The sequence below is a fragment of the Macaca nemestrina genome, chromosome 6 (assembly GCF_043159975.1).
Source record: "Macaca nemestrina isolate mMacNem1 chromosome 6, mMacNem.hap1, whole genome shotgun sequence".
Taxonomy (NCBI): Eukaryota; Metazoa; Chordata; class Mammalia; order Primates; family Cercopithecidae; genus Macaca; species Macaca nemestrina.
Window position 1 is genome coordinate 116,503,916 of NC_092130.1, and position 14,958 is coordinate 116,518,873.

Genomic DNA, 14,958 nt, shown 5'->3' on the forward strand with positions numbered 1-14,958 from the left:
TGATGGGATTCCCAGAAGACTACATTGTATTAGCTTTAAATCAGTCCTTCCCCCTTTGGTAATTTTATGTAGTTATCTTAGTAAATATTATATAATTATTTTTAGATGAGAGATTTGTCACATTTTTAAATGTTTGTTGAATGATCTAGTGCATTTTTTAAGTACATCTAGCTATGCACTCCAAAACCAATTTGTGAGATCAACTACCAGTTGAGAAAGCACTTACGGTAATTTTTGTGGTTATTAATTTAGCTTCGCTGGACTGAAAGTTTTGTATGGATAGCAAAAAAGGAAAACAATGTTAATTCCTTTTAGAAGATACCCTTGTGTTATAACTTCATGTACTCTTGAAAATTATCTTTAGGAAATTCCTTATACTGTCTCCCTAGGGAAGAGAGGTGATTCCTTCAAATATTGTCTTTTATAATTATGTTAAAATGAAATGTTGACTTCCTTGGAGTCCCTTATAAGCCTTGGTAGGGAGGTGGGCGTGTGATGGAGGATTTCTCCAATCCATGTTTTTGTGTTTTAAACAAAGGCTGGAAAGTAATCTGGGAATAATGTATATGATGCAGAAAGAAGATAAAAATGGAACATGCAGTATGTCACTTATCTAGTCTGTACAATATTTAGATTCCTTTCACTGGCTTTTTTCTTCAGTTGTCTGTACTAACTAACTGGCTATTTTGGTGAATTGTTTGAGCAAACTGCCAGGAGAATTACACTTTATTCTTTATATTCTTTTAGAAAAATCCAATAATATATGTAGCATATCTGCAGGTAGCATCCACATTTTCTACTTAGGCGTATGGCAACATAATCCATATACTAGGTTGTGTGCAAGTTAGAAGATGAACCTGTGATAACTGGGTCTTTATCTGTCTTTATCAATCACCCCCAGAAGGCTTCCCTTGTTTCACTTTATTGAGAGAAGTACAAGGGAGGGCAGCAGTTCCTGTATAGACTGCTGAGATTCTAGCAATGGTGAAAGCCTTGCCTCTTCCTCCATCTTTTATTTAAAAAGGACTTTGTCATGACCAGGTAGTTCTTAATAGCAACTTTTAGCTCATAACATGAACAATTTTAGGTCAAAGAGATATTTCATTGAATATGTGTTTAAAATGTTTAGCAGACTCTTTTCTTTGGAATATGCTTTGCCTAATGAGTATATTTTTCCAAGTGAATTTATCTGTAAAGCAAAGATTTTTATTACTATTATACTTTAAGTTCTGGTATACACGTGCAGAACGTGCAGGTTTGTTACATAGGTATACACATGCCATGTTCGTTTGCTGCACCCATCAACCCGTCATCTACATTAAGTATTTCTCCTAATGCTATCCCTCCCCTAACCCCCTACCTACTGACAGGCCCTGGTGTGTGACGTTCCCCTCCCTGTGTCCATGTGTTCTCATTGTTCAACTCCCACTTATGAGTGAGAACATGTGGTGTTTGGTTTTCTGTTGCTGTGTTAGTTTGCTGAGAATGATGGTTTCCAGCTTCATCCATGTCCCTGCAAAGGACATGAACTCATCCTTTTTTAAGGCTGCATAGTATTCTACGGTGTATATGTGCCACATTTTCTTAATCCATTCTGTCACTGATGGACATCTGGGTTGGTTTCAAGTCTTAAGCAACGAGTTTTTTTAAACCTGTGTATGCATGACATTTTAGTTGTGCTTTTGAGACATAGCTATGGTTTCCCATACTAATGCTATTCCAAATTCTTTATGAGATTTGAGAAAGAGGAGCTAGCAATTTAAGTAAGTATTTTTATGGTCAAAACTATAGTCAAATCCTTCATCTGTCTGACCTGCAATGATAAAAATCAGCTATTACTATAAAAGGCACAAAAGTTAGGGACTGAGTGCCAGAAAGTGAGCTGGGAGAAGGAATTCAAATAATATTGAGCATCTACTATGTGCCAGGCTAAATAGAAGACACTTTCTATATTAGCTCATTAAATTATTTGATAGCCCATAATTTACTTAAGAAACTATAACTTTGTAAAGAGGGACAGAAAAATGTTTGAACACTATTATAAATGTCTACCAATATTCTTAGAAGCCCAAAGTTTATTTTTTTTCACAGGTTATAAGATATAATGCCGAGTGAACACAAGCAGTAACCCACGTTCTGTATACCACCTGATGCCAGTTTTAAAAATATGTATTCACATACAAGGGTAGAAAAAAGGCATAGAAGGAAATTTGACAAATTATCTGTGGTTATCTTCCAGCGGTGGAGATTTACATTATTTTCTTTTTTTCGATATAGCTTTCTAAATTTTCTATAGCACATGTACATTTTATAATTAGAAAGGAGTTATAAAAACATGTGAACAAAGAAGTGAACTTAGTGTTCCTAAGTTTGAGACTAAGCTCTCTAGACCAGTAATTTAACAACCAGAATTTGTACTGGTCATGCCAGTTCTTTGTTTTTGACTACGCTGGAATGCGAATACACATCTCTCTCATCCAACAGTACATTGAAATGGTTGAGGGTTTTTTGTTTGTGTTGATAACAGTTAAATGCTGAGTTAAAACCTAATCTAGATGGTCTGTAAGATTGACTTTGGAAGTTATTTAGCAAACGGTATAGAGTCAGGCCATCTTGGTATGAATTATGCAGAGAAGCAAAATAGTTCTAAATAAATACTGAGTAAGAATTATATTTCAAACATTACTAAAATATAAACTCAACACTTACCTTCATACTTAAATGAGAATTTATGGTGAAATTCCAAATTTTAAAGGCTAATCTAATGATTAGAGTAAATGCATCTGACATATTTTTCTCATCAAGTATCTAACAGCAGTTACTCTATGTATAGAAAAAAATATATTGTTTCTGTATATTAAGGCAAATATTGAAGGCTTATTAAAAGGCCTTGTCGGGCTGTTTTCAGAGTTAAAGGACTCTGAAATGCCTAATGCTTAAGAAACAGCTGATGGGGGTTAGGGAAGTGTAAAATCTTGGGGAGTTTTGGATACTGGTGATGCCATGTGGTGCTGGTAGGTTAATTCCAGTGTTTCTTTCAATGAAATAGGCACTGTGGCATCAGTAATAAAAATTGTGAAGTAGATTATTGAAAATTGACCTGTTTCCTATTTTAGTGACTTGGGAAAACGGTAAATTTGGTGGATGTTGAGAACCAATAAATGTTATACTCTTACTTGAAAAACAACTTTTAAAAAGAAACATTATACAGTATTTATTTAGATATTTTACTTCTCCATAGTTCTAGAAGAGTACTCAAGTCTATTAAGTTTTGCTTTGGAGTAAAAGACTAAATTTTAAGACCTTGATCAGTATATATATATTCATTTCTGCTCATAAATTGATGAAAGCATTCCATGTTTTATTGTATGGCAACACTTTTATGTGCTATAAATTAGTTTCTCTCTTCTCTAAATAACTAATAATAAATCTTAATTTTTAATTTGCTTTTCTTTGCTTATTTCTCCTGATTTTCCCTTCAGTCCTTGAGAGTCTAAATTTGTGCTGGTCAAACTGGTGGCCATGAGCCACATGTGATTATTTAAATTAAAAGTAGTTAAAATTAACTAAAATTCAAATTTTGGCTTCTCATTTACACTAGCCACATTTCAAATGCTTAGTAACCACCTGTGGCTAATGACTGCTCTCATTGGAGGCACAGATGATGGTGTTATCCCTCATTGAAGAAAGTTCTGCTGGAAGGCACTATTCTAAATTGTCAGGACAAGTTAAAAATTCTTCGGGCATATCTTCCCATATCTCAGAGTATGCATTTGTATTTCACTTCAACTTTCCTCTTCTATTATTTCATTTTACTTTTCTGTTTTTCAGTTTAAAAGGATGCTTAATCGGGAGCTCACCCATCTCTCTGAAATGAGTCGGTCTGGAAATCAAGTGTCAGAGTTTATATCAAACACATTCTTAGGTGAGAATAACAACATGCAATTAAAAATGTTTTCTTCAGTTGTTTGCTTGTTTTTATAGGAGGATTGGGGTGCCAACTCATTTTGGAAACCTAACATTTTGGAACTTCTAACAAGTGTTAGAAGTTCTATTTGTTTTCATTTGTCATATTAATAATTTGACACTATATGCCTCTGAATTTTAGAGTTGCAGGTGAAAAACTACATGTTCTTAGTTTTATTTAGGACTTTGGGAATTCTCAAATTAAGGTTATATATTGCCATTTTTTCATAGTACCAAACTGTAAAATATATTTTATAGAGAGATCTATTCATGTATTCAACCAATTCTTATTAAATGCCAGCCATTGTTGGGCAATAGGTGTTGAATGATGAATTAGAAATGATTCCTACCCTCGATGAATTGACAGTCTCGTGGACATCAAGCCTAGTAAACTGGTGGTGGATAAAATACAAATGCTAAATAAAAGTTTGCTAATAATGGCTGAGTTTGGTGTCCTGGGACAACTCTTGTACCTCATCCACAGAAAGAAAATGCAGTAAATAAAGGGCAGTAATTTGAACGTATCCTGGACTTACTTTCAAAACAAAATTGCTGTTATATATAGTTAACATATTAAACACTTATAGAACGTGTTCTATGTACAAGGATGAGTTAGAGTTGTTTATCACTGCCTTGAAATCGTGGATGAAAGTATGAAGACATGTTAGGTCTTTTACTATAGAACACAATTAGCTTATGTGTGTATTCAGTTATCAGGTAATATTTACGATTCTCTATACTCCCATAAAACCTGGGGACTTAACCCTTATCTCACTATCATACAGAAATAAAAGTAGCAGAATTAATCTAAGTCATCCAAAACCTGCTGTTTCAACTCCCACAGTGTTACCCATTTCAGTTAGCTGTTAGTTTTATATACTCCTGTTTTCATGACATTTGTATATAAAGTTTCTACCATTTCAAAGTACGTATTGAAACTGGAGTCCTTAGTTGGCAAGAACAATTTTCAGTTCATTAAGTCAATTTCAGATAGGAATGGAATTGATGAACAGTGGAAATAACCACCTGTTGTGTATTCTCTGAGTCGGCTGTCATGCTAAGTCTTGCAACATTTTTTATTAGGACATTGTATCAAAGAGGTTACCATGGAATGCATTTGATATTATTATTTTGTAGTGGAACTTATTTGCTTAATTTTGTGTTTGAAGATATCAAATTAAGTCCAATTCAAATGTAAATACTGAACTCTCTAAAAGGAAAATTTTTAGTTGGGAACATTTCCTGGAATATATAATGATCAATTATAATCCTTCCAGTTATGCATATGATGATATAAAAACAGATAGAATTAATAATAAATATAGAACATTTTCTGAATTTCTCAAGATAAGCAACATGAAGTGGAAATTCCTTCTCCAACTCAGAAGGAAAAGGAGAAAAAGAAAAGACCAATGTCTCAGATCAGTGGAGTCAAGAAATTGATGCACAGCTCTAGTCTGACTAATTCAAGTATTCCAAGGTTTGGAGTTAAAACTGAACAAGAAGATGTCCTTGCCAAGGTATGATGATTTCAAAGATCAGGATCATAAATATTAAATGATGCCCTTTTATGAATTTTCACTTCTAGTCTTTTGAATAGATAGAAAAGTTTATTAATTGGAGGTTTTATTTTTTGTTTTTTGTTTTTTGTTTTTTTTTTTGAAGGGCAGGCATTTTATAAAGCTCTTGTAAAGTGCCTTAGACAGGTGGTTTGGTATGTATGTTTTAGGGGCTTGGGAGGTGATTATTTGCATCTTCATTTCATTGTTTGGCCTTAAAGAGTTAGAAATCTGTCATGTCTTCTGGGTTTTAGGAAAACAGTTAAGGTTTTGTGAATAGATTTTATCCATTAAATGCTTTGTGATTGATACTTAAAGTACATAAATATGTTGTAATGTCAAAGTCCTAAGGTTAAGCCATACTATTCAGTTTTCAGTACATTTAAGTAAATGTGCCTAAAGTTTGCCTATGCTTACATGGTGTGTCTGTTAACATTTAAAATGGATCATTGTTTAAAAAATCTAACAATCTTTACACTGAAGTCTGTTTTTTTGGGGGTTTTGTTTTTGTTTTTGTTTGTTTGTTGGTTGGTTGGTTGGTTTTGAGACGTAGTCTCACCCTGTCGCCCAGGTTGGAGTGCAGAATGCATTGGCGCGATCTTGGCTCACTACAACCTCCGCCTCCCGAGTTCAAACAGTTCTCCTGCCTCAGCTTCCCAAGCAGCTGGGATTACATGCACACACCACCACACCTGACTAATTTTTTTATTTTTAGTAGAGACGGGGTTTCACCACGTTGGGCAGGCTGGTTTCGAACTCCTGACTTCAAGTAATCCGCCCGCCTCAGCCTTCCAAAGTTCTGGGATTACAGGCTTAAGCCTCCATGCCCGGCCACCTAAAGTCTGTAATTTTTCAATGATTGAGTTCATTGAGTCATATTTTACTCTACTTTCTAATTTTTTGGTATCTTTTTTTTTTTTTTTTTTTTTACTCCAGGAACTAGAAGATGTGAACAAATGGGGTCTTCATGTTTTCAGAATAGCAGAGTTGTCTGGTAACCGGCCCTTGACTGTTATCATGCACACCATTTTTCAGGTAATGTGGTTGAGTTCTATTACATTTCTTTTATTTAGGAACTTAATGTCCAGTCTGTAGCTTGTGCATACATTTTGTCTTTTTTAATATTTGCCATCTTTTGCTTATTTTTATACTTTTATCCTTATTTGCTCCTTTGCCAAGGGACAAGTAAAGATACAGAAAGGTGGAGTGTGTATAAACCACAAATACATCAATTTTGTTATTTTTTTGCATTTAAGATAAAGATGTAATATAGCCAAGTTGAAGCAATTTATTAAAATAATAATTTAGACATTATCTTAGTCATCTGAACCTGACTGGCATAGAAAATGGAGTACTAACTTTAAAAAAAATGAATAAAGCCCCTGCTGGCTAACCTGAGAATATAGTTTTTTCAGTCACTTTTTTGTGTCCTGCTTCTTTCTCCGTATCTATTTCATGCTCTTATTGACGCTTTGCTCCAGCTCAGGGTGGGATTTAAATGAGAAGTTGAGGCTGTTGTAGATACCTTGGGACTGGAATGGGAAACTCCAGCCCTAGAGAGGATGTTGATTTTCAGTTGGTGTGATGCAGGGGTTGAATTAATAGTGCTTGACTGGAGCTGCCTCCATGATAATGGGGCACAGAAACTTTTAGAGTTGGCACCTCATTCCTGACACCATACAGCTAGGGCGTAGTATTCTTGGGTTCCAGCAGGACAACCCAACTTTGGTTTTGTCCCAAAGTCCCTGGATCTTCTCAAAGGTTCCCATTTTCCTCACTAGACATGTGAGAGTGCAGTTGCCATTTCCAGGTTATCCATTGGCAATACTGGTGTGTGTGTTTTTTTTTCTTAAACATACTCTATGGAGAAATTGTTTACATAAAGACAAAAATGTTAAAATGATTTTTTTTTCCCTACAGGAACGGGATTTATTAAAAACATTTAAAATTCCAGTAGATACTTTAATTACATATCTTATGACTCTCGAAGACCATTACCATGCTGATGTGGCCTATCACAACAATATCCATGCTGCAGATGTTGTCCAGTCTACTCATGTGCTATTGTCTACACCTGCTTTGGAGGTAAATCTGTTTTCTGAAATTTCAAGAACACTAACTTGCCACTCATAAAGGTCTATTAAACTTTTATCTGAAGGGTTTTCAATGGAGAAAATAATTGGATTCATTGGAAGTATAATTTATTGACTTATGGGGGAAAATGCTGTAGTGAATAGACAGTCAAGTCTTTGATGGATTTTGCTTGTGACAGTTGGTCACAGATTTAATGATTGATCTGTTTATGATGTTGCTTCTTTGAAATGATCCACTGGACATTTCATAAAGCACATCTGGCTTATTCACTTTTTGTTAATTTGTTTTCTTGAAATGTAGTCTGACGGCTTTTATTTATAGGCCAAAGAACGTTTTATAAAACATGAGCAATATATTGATATTTTTCATAGAATTATATTAGAAGGAAATACTTTAATTTTTCTAAATCCTAAGAAGTTATTTCGTTAGTTGTTTACTAAAGCAATTTGATTTTCTTAAAATATATTTTTATTTATGTCTGGAGGCATTTTTGGTTGTTTACAACTATCACATTTTTAGTTGTACATGATACTGGCATCTTGTCGGTAGAGGCCAGGAATTCTGCTAAAAATCCTACAATGCACAGGACAGCCTCCCACGCAGTTATCGGACCCAAAATGTCAATAGTGCTAAAGGTGAGAAACCCTGGTTTTGATGAAAGAAAAGAAAAAAATTGCTCATGTCTTACTAATTTTATGTACATTTTCAAAATATTCTTAGACATCTTAAATACTTAGAAAATAAACTATTATTTTATTTTAAAAGAATTTCAGAGAGTTTTAAAATAATATTTTAAAAAATAGTGAATAGAAAACATTTGATCATGAGATGTAATAAAATTAGATAAAATGTTTTCCAAGATTATACTTCAAAAGTTCATAAGTATCTAAGACTCTCCCTTGACACATTATAACACATTTTGAAGCTCCATTTTGTTTTCCATTTAAATTCTAGAGATTTCTCATTTGTTTATACTTTTAATTCATATCATTGTAGAATAGTAATATTATCTATATTGTCTGATTTTCCAGGCCGTGTTTACAGATTTGGAGATTCTTGCAGCAATTTTTGCCAGTGCAATACATGATGTAGATCATCCTGGTGTGTCCAATCAATTTCTGATCAATACAAGTAAGTAAACTTTATTTTTGCAGAACACATTTTTCCTTTGTACATTTTAGAATGACTAAGGGTCTCTATAAACTCAGGGTGCTTCCAGAGCCATAATGTTCTTTTGATATGTGTATATATGTGTTTTAGTGATAGTGCATGTTAATGTAATTTAACTGAAAATTATTACTATATCCCTTGAGGCATATGATATTTGAAAATTGTGTTCCAGTTCTCTTTAAAAGTAATATATTGCTGTGTTAAAGGGTAATTAAAAATGAAAGTGTGCAGAAAGATTTAGAAAGTTATATTGGCCTTAAAGTTTTAAATTAAAAAAAGTTATGAGAATTAATGCTAAGTGTTCCTCACTTTATGTAGGTCATCATTTAATCCTCTACAGAGGCCATAACTTCCCTTCTTTCTCCATGCCCAGCCCCTGTTCTTTCCTTTTTAAAATATTCTAATAAGGGTAACAGGAACTTCTCTCTTAATATTTTTTCAACTATTTAGTTTTTTCTCACTGTTCACATCTCATCTTATAAGAAGTCATCACTGAATTTGGAAATATAAGGAATGGTAGACTGTTTAATATGGAGCATCCCTGACATTGCTGCACAGAAAGCCTCTGTAGGGAATGTTTAGGTAATGCTTGAGCTATCCCTTAGTAAAGAGATTTAGGTTTATAGAAATTCTGTTTGGTACTTGAAGTTAATTGGTAAATGATTTAAGTGAACTATGACTTAATGCCCTCCCATAGGTAGATTAACATCATAAATTCACTTTTATATATAAAAACTATGCAAAGTTGTTGAAACTGTTGTATGTTTAAGAGTCCACCTTTTATGTTTGCTTGAGTCTGTGGATGATAGTCTTCTCATGCCTATAACAATCTAGCTATAGAATTATTTATATATTCACCATTCATTTCCTGTCTTTGCTGTATCTAGATTTAAAGAAGGAATGTAAAGGTAACCTTGCTTTGAGAGATTTAATTCAGAGTTTTAGGATTATTCACCTATTTTTATATCTTGTAATGGCCTCTGGACTATCCTATAGCAAAATATACTCTAGTGACTCATCCATGTAGAGGACTGGAAAAGTCAGGAATTTCCTGATGTGTGGTTAGTCAAGTATTTTTTTTAGAAGTTTAGTTTAGGGACTTATTTATCCAGATTAGACAGGATAACATTTCATGTTCTACCTACCTATGAGTACCTATAATGGGGTACTTTTAGAACTCATCAAAGCATACATATAAATATTAATACACATTGGATGCAGCTCCCTGCATTTACATTGTATCAGTGGGGAGGGTTCATGATGTCCTTTCTGAGAAGAGCAGGGAGGTCATGCAATACAGTGCATGCTGCATGCTGGCACTTTACATGAGCCTGGCCTGATTTGTTATTTTGATGCTTATGCATGTCTTGGGATATTCTGAATTTTATTAATTTTTAGTAAATATATAAAATGTTTAATTTTTGTGTTTAAGATATATATATATATGGATATGTATGTATGTATGTGTGTGTATGTGTGTGTATGTAATCACCAAACATTCAGACTGGTATGTTTTCTTTGCATTCTATTACATACCATGTTATATGTTCCCTTAGAATTAAGAGTAGATTTAGAGAACAAATTAAAACAACTGATAGAAAAGTCACTGTCTTCCAAGTACTCTGATGTATTTTTTAAGAATAATGAGGACCTGCTCTATTCTTCATTCTTTTGAGCCCTTAAAGCAGCAGTCCCCAGTGTTTTTGGCACCAGGGACTTGGTTTTGTGGAAGACAATTTTTCCATAAACTGGGAGAATAGGGAGAGAATGGTTTTGGGATGAAATTGTTCCACCTGAGATCATCAGGCATTAGTTAGATTCTCATAAGGAATGCACAACTTAGATCCCTTGCATGAGCAGTTCACAGTAGAGTTCACGCTCCTAGGAGAATCTAACGTCCCTGCTGATCTGACAGGAGGCGGAGCTCAGGCAGTACTGATGCAGGCTTGCCTGCTGCTCACCTCCTGCTATGCAGCCCAGTTCCTGACAGGCCACAGACTGATATTGGTCCACGGCCTGTGGGTGGATTGGGGACCCCTGCCTTAAAGGGCAGTTGGGCTTTGGCTGGCACCTGGAGGACCCTGGTGGGCATCAGGGTCCCTGTGCAGTCTGCCATTTAAGCTAACAAGGCCTCAATCTACAGATGAATCTGATACTCTAAAGTTTGAGAACCAATGAAATAGTGGAGGAAATTGAAGAAGATAATTGTATCTCCTTAGGATGTCTGTTTAAAGTCATTTTGCTGGTGACCTGCCTGGGATGGAAGGATAACGAATCCTGCTTCTGCAAATTCTTTGTTATTTAGTAATATTGTGATGATCTCCTTTCTGTGTGACCAAAGCAACATAGGGAAGTTCACAGTTGCCAGAGTAGCTTTGGATTGCTAAGGGTTTTTTTGAGGGTGAGGTATGATGAGGCTGTGTTATTCCTGAGGGAATGAATCAGCATTGTCACTTTGTACAGGAAAGTATCCTAGGGTTGCTCAGAGCCCCGGGGCATTATCAAAATTACTGCCTTAGTTAGCTTAGTTTGGCTAGGGATCATATAAGACAGAATTATCTTCCCAGCATGCAGTAAAGGAGTCCTTCCAATAACTTGTAAACTTGTAATATGTAGCCTCATGAAATATTTTATCAAAATTTGTGCTTATTTTTAGTTTGCAGTAAACCTTTTTTAAATTTTGACTTTTTAGATTTTATCTTTTATGGATGGCTTGAGCATCCGTTTGTCAAGCCAGCACATTCTCAGCTCTTGGCTCTGAGCTGGAGCTGCCATCCTGTCCAAAGCCTGCAGCTGAATCCATATTTCTCTTGATAAAGAATTCTAAAGACCTCTGATTATCGAATTTATAAACCCATAGTTGGTTACTTGTCTTACTTTAAGGAAGCTACGGAAGCACTGAGAGCTTAAGGCACGTGAGGGGCGCTGGGAATTCCCTTGGCTGGTTCCCAGTGCAGTTAAGCCTCCTGCTTCTTACATGTGCTCTTCGTTTTTCTTAGTTATTTCAGTTGTTTTAGCTTTAGGTGCCACATGATTTTATGCTGATTGTATTTACACTCACTGAAAGCATGCTGGAGGTACTGCAAGCAGAGAGAGCCTTTCTACCTGGTAGAGTTGGTTAAGCTATACTAAATGATTTGAGTGTGGGGACTGTGAATAGAATTTAGAGAAATGGAAATTTCAGGTAGGAAACTGCATAAATTTTTTTTAAGGACAATGCATATAAATAAATCCATAGACCAGGTGCAGTGGCTCACTCCTATAACCCCAGCACTTTGGGAGGCCAAGACAGGTGAATCACCTGATGTCAGGAGTTCGAGACCAGCCTGGCCAACAAGGTAAAACCCTGTCTTTACTTAAAAAAAACAAAAACAAAAACATTAGCGAGGCATCGTGGTGCATGCCTGTAATCCCAGCTACTCAGGAGGCTGAGGCAGGAGAATCGCTTGAACCCGGGAGGTGGAAGTTGCAGTGAGCCGAGATCATACCATCGCACTCCAGCCTGGGCAACAAGAGTGAAACTCCATCTCAAAAAAATACATAAATAAATAAACAAATCCATAAAATGTAAATAGCATCATGAAATTTTGAATGTAAAATGCTGGAGGGTATATTTAACTTAGCTTTATTTTCTGAAAAAAATAGTATCAAAAGTACAGAATATAGCATTAAATTTTACTTGGAAAATGAATTATTTTTGTTAATAGCAAAGATGCCTAAGTTTGGGGCAGAAAGATTTATTCACATTAGTGATACATTCAAAGCATGTGGTTTTTGGTTTCCAAGAGCAGAGGCATTTCATTATATTAAGGTTAAGATGATCTAGCTGTCAGTATATACTTTTTTATTTCTCTACTCTTATTTTGAAATTAAAATTTTCATAGCTACACTAGTAGATTATATGTAGAATTTTATTTTTCTGCATAAACCCACACCTTCAAAATAAGGATAAACTCATTTTTATCAAATGTGATTATATAGATATAGCTACAGAGATTATTTTATTGAATAAAAATGTACTGCAAGCCTACTAAATATTATAATAAATATTGTTCCGGGCACTCGGAACACATGGGTGGACAAGACAAATCCCTGGCTCTTAAGAGCTGGCATTCTGCTAGAAAAGGCAGAGCATGATAAGTGAATTTGTGGCATGTGATAGTACTAAGTGCTATGGAGGAACATAATGCAGGGTGAAGGCAGAGAGAGTGGATGAGTGGAGTGATGAATGAGGCGGTTTCCTTGGCAACTAAATATTAAGTTAAAACCACCACTTACCTCTGTCATTTCATGGAGGAATGTTTGTTTCTGAAGTCCTTTTGAAGACTTATGTTTATTTCACTTGTAACTTAGAGACATAGTGTAGCATGCTGTCATTTTCTAACTCAAGGCTAAGCCTAGCTAAGCTGTAAGAACAGTGAGTATAAGTCTTACTTACAGGATACATATCTATAGTGTCTGGCCCAGTCTTAACTGTTTCAGCTCCAGGTCTCAATGTTGGCTGTCATCTGCCATATGGACTCCATCATAAGACACAAAAAGGCACAAAACCTAGTGGGCTTAGTTGGATTTTGGAGGCAATGTATTCCTTTGTGTGTGTTATTCTGGCTCATGTACTAAGTGAGCTGAAAAGCTGCTAGTTTAAATGGGGCACGGAACAAGAGAGTGTCAGAAAAACTCCTAGTTTTGAGTGGGGCTCTGCAACAGGTCCAGCCTGCTGTGCAAGCTGGTTTGCACATGGGCCACATGATCCAGCAGATTTAATGGTGCTTGGAATGTCAGTGGCAGATAGGAATGTTGTTTGGAGCCTTTGATAGAGCCCTCTGTGTGAATCACAGCACAGACTCTGGAGCAAGACCCTGCCATCATCCAAAGAAAGATAACTACTCTCCTTTTGAGACATAGATATAGGCCTGCTGCTGGGCCTTAGGAGATACTGATTGACCATGGGCCACCAAGTTTCCATGTGGTTTGAGCTGTCTGCCCATCATAATAGGGAGTTATCTAACGTGCCAGGCCATACGTTGGGCATGTACGACATTTCATCATCAAATAAAAGTGGTGTAATACACGATCTATCAGGTCCGAGCAGACACTGAAGGCACAAGTTACATAAAGAAGTGGCCCTAATACCACTCCTATTAATTACACTGCTGTCTTTCTTCCAGCCTACACATGTGGTCACATGGAAAGTTCACTGCAAGTAGTTGACAGAGGGCCTCGTTTACAGATGGTTGTGTGTGATATGCAGGTACCACTGGAAGTATACAGCTACAGCAGCACTACTGCCCCTCTCTGGGACATCCCTGAAGGACAGTGGTGAAGGGGAGTCTTTCCAGTGGGAAGAACTTTAGGCAGGGTGATTGGTTGTTCACTTTGCTTGGAAGAAGGAATGGCCATATGTGCAATTATATACCAGTTCATGGGCAATAGCCAATGATTTGTCTGGATAGTCAGGGACTTAGAAGGAACATGATTGGAAAACTGGTGAAAAAGAAATTTGGGGAAGAGATACGTGAATGATCTCTCTGAATGGACCAAAAAGTAAAGCTATTTTTGTCTCATGTGAATGCTCACCAAAGTGTGACCTTGGCAGAGGAGGATTTTAATAACCAAGTGAATAGGATGACCCATTCTGTAGATACTAGTCAGCTTCTTTCCCTAACCACCCCTGTCATCACTCAATGTGCTAAGAACAAAGTGGCCATGGTGGCAGGCATGGAGGTTATATATGGGCTTAGAAGCATGGACTTCCACTCACCAAGGCTGACCTGGCTATGACTATTGCTAAGTGCCCAATCCACCAGCAGCATAAACCAACACTAAACCCCCATATAACAGCATTTTGGGGGGATCAGCCAGCTACCTGATGGCAAGTTGATTACATTGGACCACTTCCATGGTGGAAGGGGTAGCATTTTGTCCTTAGTGGAAAAGGCACTTTCTCTGGAAACAGATGTGCCTTCCCTGCACAGTTTTTCTGCCAAAACTATGGTATTGCATACAGCATTGTCTCTAACCAGGAACTCACCTTACTGGCAAAGAAGAGCTGTATTGGGCTCATGCCCATGGAAATCCCTAGTCTTACCCTATTCCCTAACATCCTCAATCAGCTGGTTTAATAAATTGGTAGAGTGGCCTTTTGAAGACTCAAGTTACTCAGCTAGGA

General features: G+C 36.2%; 1 protein-coding gene across 24 annotated transcripts in view; it reads left to right on the forward strand.

The window, feature by feature from the left end:
* LOC105499433 (phosphodiesterase 4D) overlaps positions 1 to 14,958 on the forward strand; it is a 1,582,997-nt gene that overhangs the window by 1,554,805 nt on the left and 13,234 nt on the right. For all 24 annotated transcript variants that reach the window (XM_071097867.1, XM_024786952.2, XM_071097875.1 and 21 more), the window contains 5 exons: positions 3,832 to 3,925; positions 5,314 to 5,486; positions 6,462 to 6,560; positions 7,446 to 7,610; positions 8,651 to 8,750. In XM_071097867.1, coding sequence (XP_070953968.1) covers positions 3,832 to 3,925; positions 5,314 to 5,486; positions 6,462 to 6,560; positions 7,446 to 7,610; positions 8,651 to 8,750 — 631 coding nt within the window. The remainder of the gene's footprint in view (positions 1 to 3,831; positions 3,926 to 5,313; positions 5,487 to 6,461; positions 6,561 to 7,445; positions 7,611 to 8,650; positions 8,751 to 14,958) is intronic.